At 34.1% G+C, this 17,491-nt stretch overlaps 2 protein-coding genes across 3 annotated transcripts in view; both read left to right on the plus strand.

Annotated features, from left to right (window-relative positions):
- LOC118747146 (band 7 protein AGAP004871-like) overlaps positions 1–17,491 on the plus strand; it is a gene marked incomplete at its 3' end in the record, with an annotated part of 339,213 nt that overhangs the window by 264,222 nt on the left and 57,500 nt on the right. The gene's annotated exons all lie outside the window — the stretch shown is intronic.
- On the plus strand, positions 957–17,485 carry LOC118747362 (band 7 protein CG42540-like). Of its 2 annotated transcripts, XM_036481424.1 has the most exons (4): positions 957–1,519; positions 10,820–11,000; positions 11,068–11,319; positions 17,360–17,485. In XM_036481424.1, exons 2-3 carry the CDS (start codon positions 10,857–10,859, stop codon positions 11,290–11,292), a joined length of 369 nt encoding a protein of 122 aa, XP_036337317.1. In that variant the 5' UTR covers positions 957–1,519; positions 10,820–10,856; the 3' UTR covers positions 11,293–11,319; positions 17,360–17,485. The 2 variants fall into 2 exon arrangements, with proteins under 2 accessions (XP_036337317.1, XP_036337316.1); XM_036481423.1 differs by lacking the exon at positions 17,360–17,485 and having other exon boundaries at positions 958–1,519; positions 11,068–17,186.

Genomic DNA, 17,491 nt, shown 5'->3' on the forward strand with positions numbered 1-17,491 from the left:
ATTTCCCTATTTGGAGGATATTTAGCAGCAAAAATTATTAAAAGAGAGAAAAGAGGCATTTCAAATAAAAAAGGGATTTTCATTTAACACAGTTATCGATGCATAATTGATCACTCTTACGTAATTAATCGTTCTGAAGATATGATGTGGAGCAAAATTATGTATAAGTATTAAAAATTATAAGCACAATTTTCAAATTTTTCTTCCGTTAACTATATTCAACAATATTCAACAATAAAAACAAGAAAAAAAGGTTCTTCAAAATCTTGGGTTTTAATAAACACTGAAGCTAATTTATGAGTTTAGTAAATGTTTTAAAACCCTTTTAAGCCTTTAGTGAGTAATCTACCGACCGTTGAATTTCGAAAGAATCTTACATATATATTTATAATGAGGTAACTAAGTACTACTGAATGTTTTGAATCCTTTGGGAATTTTGTGGGCTAAATTTTTGAGATGTGGGTAATTGAGGGTTTTTTCCCGATTTTCTTGGGTAATTTAACAGCGAATGTCTGGCATCACATGTGTTTAAATATGTGTAGTTATACAAAATTAAACACTGTCGATGTTAAAATTGTATTCAGGTCATTTATAGTAATTGAGTTGGCTTTTAAAACCGCACACACACAATACCATAGATTCAGTTTAATTTTCACCTTGTTAGTATATAAAAACTGAATTTTCAGCTGCATATTCAGTTGAATGTTTTGAGATAAAAAAATTTAAATTTACGTTACATTAGGCATATTTTATTTGGCCATAAACTTAACATATTAGCTTAGTTTGTATAGAAGACTTAGGCAATATTTACATGTAATCAGTATCTGCGAGAAAAATCTACAATTTTACCTCACTTTGCTTACTCCCCCATAACTAACTCGATATTTACCAAATTTTTAAATAAGATACAAAATTGTGTATACAAAAGCTACAAGAGATGGATATTAGCAGGCTATCTTTAAGCTGCATGGAATACACGAAGCTTTGAAAAAACAATGAACAAATAAATGTAGAATTTAAAAATGGCTGCCATGCTCATTGTTCAAAACTTGAATGAACTGCCTCTTAAAGCAAGGGTTCTCTGCAAAAACAACACAAGGCGGCATATCTATGCACTAACCAAATTTTGGATTGGGCGATTGGTAAGATTGTAATTCAACAGCAACAGCAATTTTAAATCTCTGCGCACATTTCCAGGCTCATAAAAAATTTACTATCGCCTTAAACGAGTATTCTTACATATTGAGTTATTTGTGTAAGGGTTTGAAATCTGAAACTAATAAAATTCCAATTGTATTTGCTTGTTTTTTTTTTGCATGCTGATGCTAACACAACCATGGATATGGCTTTCGATTGCCATTCAACAAATCAACATTTTGCTATCGCACAATACTTTGCCGCTGGCTACGATTGTAAATATGACGAAAAATTGGCATCTTTCTAAATGAAATTCTACGCTGAAGGTTCAACTGGATGAAGCAACTGACGCATGGGGCATAAAAGTCGAACGTGTTGAAATGTAAGTAGAAACTGAAGTAGCTATAAATAAGAAAACATTTCGGCCGTTTACGCATTTGGCATTGTAAAATTGACTTTGAGTACACACACAATTTAAAGTTTACTGCCGCAGATGTTTTTCTACAACTCACATTGTGAAAACTGCCCTTACTTGCATTTATAGTTATGTATGTATATCAGATTGAATTTTTATGTAGATAACACCGGTCAACAAAATTTTTTTTTTCTTTGGGTTTCTGTTCTCATGCTTAGAGTCTCATTCCAAACATTAAAAAATACTTGAATTTTCATTTTTATTTCTTCAAGGTTGCTTTTGTCTAATTTACGTCGATAAGTATAAGAAATACGAAAAATATTCACTTTTAGACATTAATTTCTTGTTATTTCACATTTATATGTTATTGTTTATCACAAATCTTAAATTAAAACCCTCAGATGTCCAGCAAAAACTTTTCTAATTGTAATTTAAAGTAAAATTATAAAAAAAAGTATCAAAATTAGTGATTTTTCCAGAAAAATTGAAAAATTGCTCTAGTTCTTACAAAAGCAAACTTTGATCAAAAAAATATTTTTTCACTTATTTTAAGCGTAGGAGAAACTAATATTTAACATGTAGATGTTAGACCCAAAAATCGTGTTGACTGGTGTAATGTTATGTATGGATACACATACATATATACGAGGATATATTATAGCACAGCTATCTAAATGTAATGTATGTACCCATGTAGATAATTTTGGTGAAAATAGCTTTAAGTTGAATTGAATATAAAAAGAAGAATTGCAGAATCCTACAGGGCGTATGAGTAACATTTACACCTTCCATGTACGAATTATTGCCTGCATCCTCTTTTATATATGTAAGTATGTATGTATGTATGTATGTATGTAGATAAAATAAAAAATTCATAACGATATATTTGGGTTGTGTATCATAAAAAAATAATTGGCCTTGTTAAAAACTTTGAGATTTATATGTAGAAACAAATGTACTTCTTGACACTTTGGTTCAAGGAAAAAATATTAATATCTAAGTGAACTTTAGATTTTTCGAAATATTATAAATTAGCACTACATACATATAAATAAAATAATAATACATATAATATAAAAAATAAGAAAATATTAGGTAAACTATACTTTATTGAGCCCAAAAAATAGAAAAAATACATACATACATACATATGTAAGTAATAATTGTTTGAGAATTTTTCGTAAGCCATATAGACTTTTCAAGATTTTTTCGGAAAAGTTCAGGACTTTCCTTGGAGCTTTAAGAGAATCTTAATATCTTACTTTTCGTTATTTTGCGAAAATATGTGAAACTCTTTCGGGGTGGTTTTGGACGCTCTTTTACTTTATCAGAATCTTTCGAAACCTATTTGGATTTTAGGAGACTTTTCGGAGCTCTCCATGTATAATTTTTTGGGACTTTCTGCCCTATTTTGGCATTTTCGAGACTTTTTGGATTTGGTTTGTGGACCTTTTAGGAAAACCCAGGTCCAAAAGACAAAAGAGTACTGCCAAATTAGCATACCTAATCATTAGTGCCAACTTGTGGTAGTCAAGCCTCTTGATGATTTTGCCCCACGGAAACAGAATTATTTTTTTACACTAGGCTGAAATTACCAATTTTTGGGGAAAAATTATATTATAATTCCTAAAAGAGTAGGTATGTATTTTATTCTTCCCTCAGAACCCCAGAAATTATTCGATTTCTGTACCTCCTAGTGAAATTTACTGCTTAACATTTCCTGGATAATTTAAACCTTATAACTGCCACTTTCTCTTTTAGGGATTATTAGTTTAGACTCTTCTACAAAAGATATGCTCGCCTAATTTTACTAAATGTCTCCCAAGACAAAAATTATGTTTGGACTGGCTTTTTAAAAAGAAATGTAGCAAGCTGGATTTTTGACCATAAATCGGAAAGGTGACAGGTAATAAGGTCAATGGAAATAAGGTCAATTGACTTTATTTCCCACCCTGGTGCGAAATAAAGTCAATTGACATTATTACCTTTTCAAAAGCGAAATAAAGTCAACAAAAATTTGGAAATAAAGTCATTGACGCTATTTCCTCATTCAAATGGAAATAGCGTCAACAATGCTTAAAGTGTGTCGATTCATAGAAAAAAATGTTGTTCTTGCAATAAACATTGCCCCGTAAGTGTTGTTTTTTAATAGATGAAAAAGGCTTTTGCCAAATCCTCAGTGTTGTGATATTAATCCACACACAATCATGAACTACCTCCAATTGATTCTATTAAAAAAAGAATATAAATTACGAATATGTAAAAACACGATGCGAAAAACTAAACGCCTGCGTACAGCTGGAATACGAGAAATATTTGAAGAAAGAGTGGAGAAATGATCCATAACATGCAAAACATTTTTCGTTTCTACAAAAATAAAGCGAACACTATTAAATTGAAGAAACAGTACATGTCCAAAAACCCCGGAGGAGCACTGAAAGAATTCTGTGTTTTAAATTAGCATATTTTGAACGAATTCGGAATGTCTAAGGTGGAAAAGAACCCAACCTTTCTATAAGGAAACAATTCTAGAAAAAGAATTTTCTTACACTGTATTTATGTCTCCGCCAGCAGTCATTTAAAAGCAGCTAAGGAGAACGACGACACTATTTATTAGATGGCACATTCAACGAGCCAATGTGCCAAAATGCGGGTATAAACAATTATTGATTATTTAATATCGAAACCGAGATCATATAAGTTAATGGATTGGTTTTCACACACTTTTGAAACACAAATTATATGCTTTTTTACTGCAGACAAGTTGTTGCCTCAAAACACAGCAGAAATCTTCCAATCAGGGCTGCCAACTCTCCTTAGTTTTGAGGTGCCATATTGAGGATAAAAAAAGTGCCAAAATGTGCCAAATAGAAAAATAAAAGTGCCAAAAAAGGTGTAATTCCTTTTAATCATTCAGATTTAGCAATAAAATAAAGCCTCATTTTCAAAACAAAAGTGCAATGATAAAATAAGATAAACCAGTTGAATAGCCTTTATAAATTAGAAAATTTTAGTTGAGAAAAAGAAGTGCACGCAAAGGATTTCACAAAAATGTATTGAAATGTTATTTTTTTTTTACAAAAGTGCCATTTTGGCATTTTGTGCCAAATTGAAAAATTAAGTGCCATTTGAAATAAAATAGGAACAAATGGCACGGTTTGAGCCAAGTTGGCATCCCTGCTTCCAATAGCTTACAAATATAAAAATGTGAAATATCGAGGGCTTGAATTCATTAATACCCTCTATCTGCAATTTGCACAAAAACTAATTTCTGATTTTAGAAACCATCTGGGACTTATTACCTGTCGTTATATAAGGTAGCATTAATATCACTGATGACAGTTAAAGCTTAGGTGGATTTTTATATCAGAATCTCATCTTTGTGAAAAGTGTGCAGATAGGGCGTATTATTGAATATAAGCCCTCGATGTTTAAAATATATAAAAATTTTATTTCAACGTATACAAAAAATTAATCTACCTGCGCTACAGCACGTCGGGAGACGGGGAGGGGTGGCCGGGGGGCCCGCGGCGTAGCGTGACGCGGTGTGCGCGCTGGTCGCGCGGGGTACGCGGGGCGCGAGCGCGACGCGCGCGGTGTGGCGCGCTGACGCGGCCCGCCGCGAAGCTAAGCAAATTTAATGTTTGAAAGAGAAATAATGTCAATTGATTTTATTTCGTTTTTAAAAAGGTAATAATGTCAATTGACTTTATTTCGCACCAAGGTGGGAAATAAAGTCAATTGACCTTATTTCCGTTGATCTTATTACCTGTCACCAATCGGAAACTATAGCCCACGGTTATTATTAGGTGGAGCAAGATCTTCTTAGAGTTTGACTACTTCGTATATCTCTGTGAGTTGAAAAACTGTTGACCACTCCAACAGTCGCATTGTCAGTGAGCAGAACACTGGCGTGCAATTCGAGAAATCCGCGTTCGAGCCCTGTAGCGTGCAGCTGATTTTTTTTTATTTTTTTCTTGTTTTATTTAATTTTCTTTTAATTTTAAGTTGTATTGTTAAAAAAAATATATATATATTTGTTAATTTTTAGATGTTAATCTTTTAAAAAGGATAATATTTTTTTTAATTTCATTTAATTTTTAGGAATTCATTTTATTTCGTTCTCTTTTGAAAAATTTGTTTTCCTTTCTTTAATTCAATTGTAATTAAATTTTTAGAATTTATTGTTTTAGATATTTATGTTGTTTACTTTTTCCTTTTTTAAATGTTATTATATTTGTTTTTGTTAATTTAATTTTCGTTTAATTTTTAGTATTTTTTGTTTTACAAAGTATATATATAATATATATTTTTATCTCATTTCACTTTTAAAATCTTATTATTTTGTCTGCTTTTAATCATTTTTAATATTTTTAGATAAATTTTCAAATTAAAAATATTTTTATTTTTTTTTTTTTTTGTAAATCTTAAGTGCTAATTTTTTCTCCTTTTTTTGATTAATTTTTTCCCCCTTTTTCTAGTTTAATATTTTTATCTGTTTGTTAAGTACTACTTTTTTTAATTTTTCTTTTCCTAATTCAGTTTTTAGATTTTGTTTTAAGAAGATAAAAAATATATATATGTTTTTTCAAGTTCATTAATTTTTTTAAATATTTGAATTATTTTTGCTTTATTTTAATTTAGTTTAATTTTCTTTTTTAATTTAATTTTCTTTTATTTATTAGTATATATTATTTTAAAAGAGATAACATATATTTTTTTAAATTAATTTATTTTTTTTTATTTATATCTAAAAGGCGAACAGCATAACTCTAAGATCTCCTCGTCAGCACGTCTTTCAACTAGTCTTTCGAAAGACAATAAGGTGCTTTCAAGGAAGTTGCCAGAATTGCCCGGTTACTGTACTAAAACCTAACCAAAACTTTATATCGCTAGCTTAGAAAGAAAAGTTGCTAAGTCCCATTTTAAAAATTTTACAGGAGAGGAAAAAATCTTCCTCTAGCCATTTTCTTTAACTATTTCGCAAGACTTTGAATCAAACATTTTGCGCGTTTAAAGCAAAGCAAAACTCCATAAGAATCAGAAGGTTTCGATATTTATTAAAAGATGTCGTTTTATTTTGGCCTTATCGGATTTGCGGTGCTTCTTTTGGACTTAGCAAATTTTCCGTTTATTGCTTATGAAGAGGAAAAAATAAAACAAGTGCCTTTATAATTTTCGAAACGATGCGTATTAAATTTCTCTAGCCTCCTATATCAAAATATGAGTTTTCATAAAAAGTGGACTTAGCAACTTTTCACTCAAAGCTAGCGATATATTTCATTAAATGAGTGCTCGTTTAATGTTTGTATACTCGTACGGTCTCAGGTTAAATATCGCCTGTAAGCACATAAAAATATGAAAATGGGGCAACAAAAGTGAAAATATTCCTCCTGAAAAAACTTATCTTTTACAAAGCTCTTCACACGGACTCCGAGCAGCAAATATATAGAGTTTATTGGAAACATTTTGTAGATAGAAATACATTTTTCCTAAACACTTAGCGATGACAGCAGCCAGTTTAAAAACTTGTATTCAAATATATTAGCTAAATATCCTCCTAATAGGTTTCATATTATATGAAGGTATACAGTCTTTGCAGTTAGGTACATATGTATGTATAAGGTTTACAATATGTATATTATTTGAAATTCATACGGAGCTGCCAAATTTTACTATAAATACAATAAATATTAAAGCTCTTAAGCTATGTAATGGCTGCAGTACTTATCATAAATACGCGATGCCATTGTTCGTTTAATGAACTGGCGGAGTTAAGCCGATTTGGCTGCAGTAAAGCGCCAACATAATTAACAGAAACAATGTGTGCTATTGTGCCAAAATTTTTCATATGTTAATCGTTGTCTGCCACATACGTACATATGCAGGTATAACTATGTAAAAGCAAGAGGATTTGCTTGTTATACTTTATTATGCCCTCAAGTATGGAATCAAGCATTAATGCATATACATATGTAAGTACTCTTAAGTATGAATGTAAGTGCAATAGCCTCAGCAATTTTAACCCCGTCGCATTAAAGTTTGATGTGCACTTAACATTGTAAGAGTTTTTGAAATTGAATTTTGGTTTGATTAATTAATTAAAACTGGAGATTCATTCATCCAATAATAAATTTTGGCAGAATAACATATAATCTTAACCACCATACCAGAATTTCGTTGTTTTATAATTTAATTGGTTAACTCCACTAAACTAAAAGTTGCTGCTTGCCAAAGTTAAAATACCTTGAAACTGCAAATCGATCTTTACGAAAATGTTTAACCATTTTAGGCCTAAATTAAACTATGCTCAAGATTAGTATTCGGTAACGATAGTCGAGTCCTGAAAGGATTTTACTACACCTAACCACATTTTTTTCACATGAGCTTCATTCCTATATATTGGTCGCCTAACAAGAGTGTTTAGAGGTGTTGCATCCACCTCTCATGTGTATACTCTGAATGCCAGTTACCATATTTCCATCTTGCAACGCAATCCAGCTCTTAAAACCATTTGGTTTCCGCCTTTGTTTTTGGTAAGTAGTATTCGCGGGACTGCATTACCGTCTGCCAACATCTGAAGCACTTCGCAGTCGCGTTTTCAGCATCTCTTTTCTTTCTTTTGGAAATATGTCTCTCCTTCCTGTTTATATTCATATGTATATACCCTTATCTCACGTTAATTGAAATTCCATAAACGCAACTGCTCCTTAGTTCACTTATAAGAGCTGAATACAATGTTACGTATACGCCACGTACCTTTCACTCAAATTATAAAGAAAGATGTTGAATTTAGAGCGGAATTAGCGTAATTCACTTTAGCTTATAATCTGCACTATCTTTCATATAACTTTGGTGTCTTGGTTTTAATATAATTTTCAACTACTTAGACATCTACAAGAACGTCAGTGGTAGGGTAGGGACATCGATTTTTAAACTTGCCATATGTTCTGAATACCTAAGTAGTTACGGTTTACGTATTTTATTATTCTATGACGCAAGAGCAACAAATAAAAGGATGACAATGCATACATATTTAGATACATATGTATATACACACTAATGTACATAACCCAATAGCATATGTGTTGAAAGTCCTGCACTACGTCTCCTCTGTCACGTTTTTGTTTTTAATCACGTAATTGAGTGTAATGACATATCGATTTGTTTTATTACACAGCTATATAAATATATGGTATCCAGGTACGTTTGAGGATTTTATGAGGTGCTAGATTTAAAATAATTATGCTTTACGGCAAGTGTATTTTATTGTCGCCACATACATAATATGTACATATGTAGGTAAATATAGAGTTAATGGTTGATAAGCTATTAGTTCAATTTGAAGCAACTCATAAACGTATCTTGAAGTGAAACTTCTTTAGCGGCGGTTGGTTGGTTCGGAGTAAATTGGCAAATTCAACGGAAATTGCACACGGAAATGGTTGGTACGGAAACAAGTGCTTCTTGAATGTATGATATTAATTTAATAAAAACCTGCTAATAAGAGGTTAAAGAATAACACTTAGAAAAATACCAATACAAGAATGAAAGTAAAGGTGAGTACGTAAAAGGATAAAGCCAAAGGTAACAATGAAACACAAAAACAAATATGCGTAAAGATAAAGGAAAAAATGAAGACCAAGGTAAATTTAAACACTTTACTTATATTGGGGCAAAGGTAAAGTGTAATATGTAGCTGAAGAAAATGATAAAAATAAAAGTAAAAACAAAGATAAATATAAAGAAAATGATGAGGATGAGGATACCGACAAAAGTAAGGATGAAGACAGAGAAAGAAAGATTAAAATAAAGGTAATTCTATAGAAAATATTCAATCTGGGAACTATTTTGGGATTTCAATTTTGGGTTTATCAATTTTGTTAACGATTATTTATCGATTTTGTTATTGATATTTTTATTTTTTTTTTTATTTTTTGCCACTAATATTATCATCGAATTTGCTACCGAAATTTTTATCGATTTTGTTATCGATTATTTATCGATTTTGTTAACGATTTTGTTATCGAATATTTATCAATATTGTTAACGATTTTGTTATCGATTGTTTATCAATCGATTGTTATCGACTTTTTATCCATTTTGTTATCGAATATTTATGGATTTTGTTATCGGTATTTTTATCTATTTTGTTTTAGATATTTACATCGATTTAGCCATCGACATTTTTATCGAATTTGTTATCGATTTTTCGATAGATTTTGTAATCGGTTTGGTTATCGATTTTGTTATCGATATTTCTATCGATTTCGATATCGATTTTGCTATCGATATTATTATCGATTTTGATATCGATATTATTATTGCTTTCGTTATCGATATTTTTTTCTTAATGTGTGCTTTAGTTTTTGATTTTGATATGCTCTTAACCATACCACGTATTCTACGTTTAAATTTAGCGGATATATCTCCGATACAGCCTGCAGACCAAGACGAAGGCGCTGGACTGTTCCTTTTTATTACCTTCCTTTTATTAACTCGGGATGTAACAATGTAATATTGATGCGCCTAAAAGATGCAGCGATTTCTATTCCCAAGTTACATACCCGATGAGTACGACTGCCAATTATAATAGGGAGGTTTTAGTTTTTTAAACTATAATTTTATTTATTATATCTACTATGTTAAGTTTGTAACGGTATTTAAATAGAAGTTTGGTGTAATTAAAGTGATCAAATTTTAGTACTAGTACGCAGCTTTTATAAAACATTTGCATCCTTCACATTCGAAAGGTCGATAGGAAGAAGATTTACATACAAAGAGTTTGAAACTTCTTGGGTGCTTCTGAGAATATATATTATAGCTTTTCGGGATTGTTACGAGGCTTTTTCGCACTCTTAACACTTATGGGTATTTCTCATATTTCGGATTTTCTGTGCTTTATACAGGATTCTTTAGGAACCTTCAAATTCGACGGTACACTAATGTGAATCGTGACTGTCTTAAAATCGAAAAATGAAAACAAACAACCCCCGGATATATTGGGTTCGAAAATATGAAGAAAATGTTGTTTTTATTTTAGTCTTAAAAATCAAAAATACTCACTCGTTTTCCAATTCATTGTGCTAAAAAACTATAACTTATTGTTTTATTGACTTTCTTTTTTATAAAAAAAAAATAGACCCACGGTACGGTCGCTGCTTTAAATGTATATTTTTTCTTTTTTTTTTATGAATACGTTCATTTTTTGCATTATTATTCATCTTCTGGCATTAACCCATATTTTCCGCCCTCTCCCTTTTGCAGTAAGGACGTACGCTTACCAGTACAACTGCAACGCGCTATGGCAGCCGAAGCTGAAGCAGCGCGTGAAGCACGCGCCAAAGTTATTGCCGCTGAAGGAGAGCAAAAAGCATCAAAGGCACTACGCGAAGCCTCTGAAGTCATTGGAGGTTCACCAGCAGCGCTACAATTGCGTTACTTACAGGTAAATTTAGCGTTAGAAAAAAAAAAATCTAAACTAAAATTTAAATGACAACCCTTTCCGGTGCCAGACACTCAATACAATATCGGCGGAAAAGAACTCAACAATAGTTTTCCCATTGCCCATCGATTTGATAACTTATTTCCTGAAGACAACCGAGGCAACGGCGCAACAAAACGCCGCGCAACAAAACGCCGTCGTAGCCATACCACCAGCGGTGGCAGGAGTGAGCAGCCAAAATTCACCACAGCAATCGACATCACCGCAAGCGGGCATTCAAACGGCATCTATGTAAAAAACAAAAACCAAAAAAATTATTTAGGTAATCGTTATGGCCGGCGAAAGCAAACGAAATAATAAATATGTATGTATGTAGTTTGCAAACGATTTTACGGTAAACTTGAAGAAAAAATCAAAACGTAAATATTTACTTCTAAGTGGATATACATAAAATTAATTAGGCGGATGAGCTAAGATTGAAAAGTTGATTTGAAAAAAAATGTTGCTTTGTGATTTGTGAATGTTGGAATGTTCAAAACATAGTATTTAACTGCTGAGCCGATTGGATGAAATGAATTGAAAACAGTGTGCACAAAAAGTATGCGTCTTCAGGTAGGTCAGTACATTACATCTCGAAGAGAACTGTTCATAAATATTAGCAGAAGCAAACGAAAGTGTAAAAGCAAAAAGTAAGAAAAGAACCTTGCCGAGCAACCCATGTTAAAATTCTTGAAACATGCCATAACTCTTAACTACAGTTAAGCTTTTGTTGGAAACAGGCTATTAGCCTCCATAGTGAAATCTAAACTAATAAAATGATTTAACTGATTCGGCTGGTTTTGATTTCAGTATCTCTCAACAAAATATTTGCAGACTAGAGCCCAGACAATCTACAAGCAACAAAACTTTTCCTTAGCCAAATTCCACCACATATCCATACTAAGTACGCACAAGTCCTTCTTCACTTTTGGTCCTTTTATTGAGTTCGTGGTCGCCGCGTTTTCACTATACACTCATGAGCGCCAAGTCTAAGGATGTTCTATGAAACCAATCATCCATGCAATAGTTCAGGTTGCGAAATCCGCTTCTTAAATATATGTACTATACTTGGAGGTCACAGAAGCGTAATGCAAAACCAAGGTGGACATTTTGCTAAACTCTATTCCATTTTGATGGTTCCGACATCCGAAAAACAAAGAATGGATACTCCAAAAATCTGTAAGGTATTCAGAAACTAAGAAATCCTCACAGAGCACGCGAAACCGGGAGCTCATATGGCCTGTGGTCCTTCGTCCTATTAGCATTCCCACGGGGAGTTATATTCTCGTCTTTGGAAGTCCGTGTTTTTCATTCGGCAAAAGTAAGTCACTCTGATTACTGTGCTCGGCTAGTGGTCAGACTTGCCTACTTGCTGATAAGTACTGCTTTAGTAGTTTCCTCAATTTTCTTTAAAAAAAACACGAATCCGACTTGACTTCTGATATCCAACTCATTAAGTTATTTCCTAGATCCTCTACACACCTCCTCACAAAGCCGTCTTTGTTGAAGCCGTGTATTAAACGTTACCTAAGTCAGCAAGTTTATTGATAAGCTATTTAGATAGGGACAGTTCAAAGAGAGATCAGGGATGGTCTGTATGAATATCCAAAGTATAGATGTACGTTAGGTATGTTATCGTTTATTGCGGATAGATTCTATAATATCCACAAGGGAGTTTTGCTAAAGTAACTTAGCGATAGCTTACGATTCCATTCCGATTACGGCATTCATAGGACGAGAGTTGAGGAAGGTGCTAATTGTCTACCTATGAACAGCCTTTATAGACTGTCTGTAATCTGGCGTAATCAGCTGAAAGCGTATAGTTCTGAGGTGCCTTATAATTGACTTCACTACGAACTAGTGCCTGTTGGCAGGATCTTTAGGGTAACAACCAAGATGGATGCCTTGATTAGGGACTTCTTCGTACAAATGGTGTTCCCGCGATAGCTGAAGGCATCCGTCAATAGTTTTTATTGTACCGTGCTGTCGAATACATCGAGTTAAATTAACGATATCGACAGAGAAGGTATTCTTCTTTCACTGATCTGTTAAGCTTGACCTTTTCGTCTAGAAAAGTATTTAGATCAGTGATGAAGCGGTACAGTTATGAGAGATAACCATGCACAACACAAGTTATGTGTGTAATTTCCCGTCGCCTAAATCAAGTAGCCGTCGGCAAATGTGGTTAAAAAAAGGACTTCTAATGGAGGAGAGAGTACGCACTAAGCAACATAATAGCAACGATCAATAATTTGATCTCAAATGTCATCGATCAGTGACGACTACTCAGGTTATTCACTGAGGTGCAAGTGAGATTTTTCGTCGAGTTTGTGTAGCGTAACTGACAATTTCTGACTGACAACTGACAATAGTTTCCATGGCTTCGCTAGTGGTACTACCGTATTCAGAAACGAGATGGTAACTTAATCTGGTCTTGCCTTTTGCTAACTACTTTAGAATCCACCTGCTTATTCCATCGGGGAGAATGGCTTCGTGACCACTCGACCTTCATCGATGGAGAAACAAAATGTTGATGTTCGTAGTTTTTGCGCACCCAGGGGTGCAGTGTGAATTTTCGGCTAAAATAACTTGCATCCCTGACGCGTGGCTATGGCTGTGGTACTGCTTTCTTCCAGTGGTCACCAGAGATTGATGATGAGCTATTTAAGACTTTAGAAGGATCGTCAAGATTCTTGAACTCATTTCGAGTTGGCCGTTAATTAGGAAGAAAAGGATACGCGGATGTTAGCGCTGATCTTGAAAAATACTAAAATGATCTATAAGGTTAAATAGGAATCACTGGAAGAAAAAGCGCCGATTCGACAAAAGTAATTGCTTTAAAATGCCTGAAAATTTCCCAATTAAAAAGTTTTAGCAGGCATCAAGCTAAAAACAATAGCGAATTTTAATGAAACTTAGAAGCGACATACAAGTGTACTTATACTTTTTGTGTACACTGTATTTGTATGTGGTACGTATCCACTCGCCTAGGTAAATACGATTATATAGCAATTTCTAGTACATATACAAATAAGTATAAATGAATAAGTAGCCTTAGGGAGTTGAAATATGTAAATGTTGCTGAAATGGCGTTAAGTTTGTTCGATTAGCGTAAATTCGTACAGTTTGTAATTAAAAAAAAAATTATCAGTTAAGTGCGAAAATTTATTACAGTTATAAGCTGTCTTAAATGTATCAGTAATTTATAATTATAACACGTTAATACATATGCCACAAAAAATGATAACTTTAATATATTTGCTATATATGTATATATGTACATAAGTATGTGCAATATTAAATTGTATGCATTCACTTATTTACATATAATTCCCACAAATTTATAAGCACGCGAAAATTCAAAAAGTTTTACCCACACATACATTACCTATCGCATTGACATTTTAGCAGTTTAAGGATATCACTTTATTAGCATTTAAATACGAGTAGTTAAATAATTAATAGCAAATACTTTAACGACCGGAGGTCCTGATTTACTGCGGAGAATAGTTTGAAAATTATAAATTGCAAAAGTATGTATACACACATACATGCTTAGCTTAATATGTTGCGTAATTACTTGTCAGCATGACTGCCACCAACAACCAAAGTAAGTAAACAAAGCACTCGAAAGAGAGCCGATTTCAAACGTTAAAGTGAAATCTGTGAGTGTCTCAACATTTTTCGTAACTCATGATTCGGTTATCACTGAATTTGCCATATAGATAACTCTTCTTCTTCTTGTTCTTCATATTTGGCACCACAACCGTTTGTCGGTTTGGGCCGAGACCAAAAAGCTTCTCCAATTGCATCTCCCCTTGCAAATTTGCGCCAGTTGCTCATCCCGAGTGCAGACAGGTCCTTCTGCCCTTGGTCCTTCAATTTTGTTCGAACGCGCCTTTGCTTTCATTGTCCACCCATGGGTGAGGAGTCGAAGGATATTTTTACCGGAGCCTCGCCATCCGTGCGTACAACATGACCAAGCCAGCGCAATCGCTGTATTTTGATGCGCTTAACGATGTCCATGTCGTTACAAAGCTCATATGGTTCGTCATAACATCTTCTCCTATGCCCATCGTCCACGCGAACGGAGCCGTAGAACTTTCGTAGAATGGTTCTCTCGAAAGCATCTGAATTCTTCTCCTCTTTGATTAACATCGTCCACGTTGCGGCGCTATATATGTACTTAGAAGAACTGGCATTCCTTGTAGAGCGTAATTTTTGTTCGTCGAGAGAGGGCTTTGCTTTTCAATTGCCTACCGAGCTCAAAGTAGCACCTTTTGGTAAGAGTTATGCCTTGCTTGTTCTCCAATCTGACGTTATGCGGAATCCTAGGTGGACAAAGCCCTTCTTCACTACTTCAAAGTTATAGCTGCCAGCAGTGACGTGTGTCCCGAAACGTGTGGACTCTTTTTATATATTGACAGCAGCTACATTGTAGTGTCTTCATTCACCGCAAGACCGACCTCTTTAGCTTGCTTTTCTACACTGGAAAATGCTGCGCATCCCTTTGTTTCAGACCGACGATGTCGATATATACATATGTATATTGGCAGCTCTTATAGCGCTTTCCAGCATCAGAATGAAAAAGTCGCACGAGAGTGAATCGCCTTGTCTAAAACCTCATTTGGCCCCAAACGGCGGGGCGAGGTCCTTCCCAATTTGGACGGAGCTGAAGGTTGTGTACATAGCCGTATTAGTTTTGCGGAGATCCCAAATTTAGACATGGCATTGCGCAGGCAACTTCTCTTCGTGCTATCAAAAGAAGCTTCGAAGTCGACAAAAAGATGATGTGTGTAGATTTTCTTATCTAGTGTCTTCTCCAGGATTTGACGTGCGGTAAAAATCTGAAGCCACGCTGATAAGTCTTTCACACAGTATCGCCGACAGGACTTATATTAAGAGGGCTTATTCCGCGATAGTTGGCGAAAACGGCGGGATCTCCCTTCTTGTGGATTGGCCAAAGTTAATTTAGATTCCAGTCTTCGGGCATGTCTTCATCAGACCAAATTCTGCTTAAAAGTCGGTACATGCGCCACACCAACTCTTCGCCACCGGCTGTGAACAGCTCAACCGGTAAACCGGCGGGCCCGGGCCTTGTTGTTTTTAAGCCGCCTTACTGCTATTCTCACCGCATCTTGGTCGAGTAGGGGGACGTAAGCTGCATCCAAATACATTGGTTCGGGTTCTCCCTCATCAAGCGCGCCACCTGTGTCGTCATTCAAAAGCGTGTTCCCTCCATATCTCAGCCCTGAACATCTGTTACCAGATTTCCATCTTCATCATTACAGGATCTAGCCCCGGTCGTAAAACGATTTGATTGATGCCTTATCTTCTAACCGAATTTTCGAGCCGCAGTCCTGCCTGCCAGCATTTCAGGCTCTTCTCATTCGCGTCTTTATGCCTCTCTCTTCTCTTCCTTGAAAAGGCCTTTTTCCATTTTTTTTTCAATATATAGGAAGAGAGTAGAAGATTACCTATTGGAGCATTTCACTCGTTCTGGCTCTGCATTCTCCATCACTACTCTCATGAGTGTCTGATTTACGCGTAAAAAACAAAGAATTGATTTCTCTTTAGGAAGCAAAATATCTCGAGAAGCCTCTATTTTGTTATCGCATTTGACCAATTAAGTAATCCTGCTTCCAGATGCCGGACGAGAGCAGCTGAAAACACCTAACATAAGCACTCTGCTACCTAGATATTGAAGCTAAAAGCGTACTCATTTCAATGAGAAATTGGACAGAAATTGGCACGCAATAATTGAAGCGTCACTTACTGCATTTCATACTATATTATCACAGTCACTTTATTCTGTGTTGCACAGTGTTTTCGTTTAGAAAAGTTTACTAACTTCGAGATTTGTAAATAAAGAGTTGTGAAATACGAAAGTAGCAGTAAATAAAAAATGTAATATAGAATGTTAAAAGCATAATTTAGCGCAAAATATTAAAATTCACTCACAAATCAATTAAAAATCGTAATGGACAAAAATTTTGGCAATTTCAAATAGCAAATTTTTATTAAGCACCCTTTATCGCAATACTCTGTAGTAAAAGTACACATACCAGCAATTTTTTGATTACAAACATAACTTCAATTAAACTAAGAAAATTCTTAAACATAGAATTACAAAATTAAAATACAAAAAAATTTGACTTTCTTTAAAAAACGCAGCCTAAGAATGAATAAGTTATACAAAACGGATACACAATCAGTGGAGCCAAAATGTGAAATCGTATGCAATAACTACAAGAAAAACCATTAAAAAAAAAAAACCTATCGAAAACTCTATTCAAATACTTATCTACTTCTACTATACATAGTACTTGTAATCAAAGCCAGGGAGCAGCAATAAATATGTAGCTGAAGAAATTTGACAAATAAGCAGCTGTCATGACGTTAGCGTGAAGCTGGCAGAAGTAGACGAAGTGTGATGAATATGTATGTACATATAT

The sequence above is a fragment of the Rhagoletis pomonella genome, unplaced genomic scaffold (genome assembly GCF_013731165.1).
Source record: "Rhagoletis pomonella isolate Grant_MI unplaced genomic scaffold, Rhpom_1.0 Rhpom_scaffold_00011, whole genome shotgun sequence".
NCBI classification, from domain to species: domain Eukaryota; kingdom Metazoa; phylum Arthropoda; class Insecta; order Diptera; family Tephritidae; genus Rhagoletis; species Rhagoletis pomonella.

What these genes read in the sequence shown, in the direction of transcription:
- LOC118747362 (XM_036481424.1), top strand. Translation starts at nt 10,857, where the DNA reads ATGGCAGCCGAAGCTGAAGCAGCGCGTGAAGCACGCGCCAAAGTTATT. An exon ending in TACAATTGCGTTACTTACAG is followed by an intron (nt 11,001 to 11,067) that starts GTAAATTTAGCG and finishes TTCCGGTGCCAG; the next exon opens with ACACTCAATACAATATCGGC.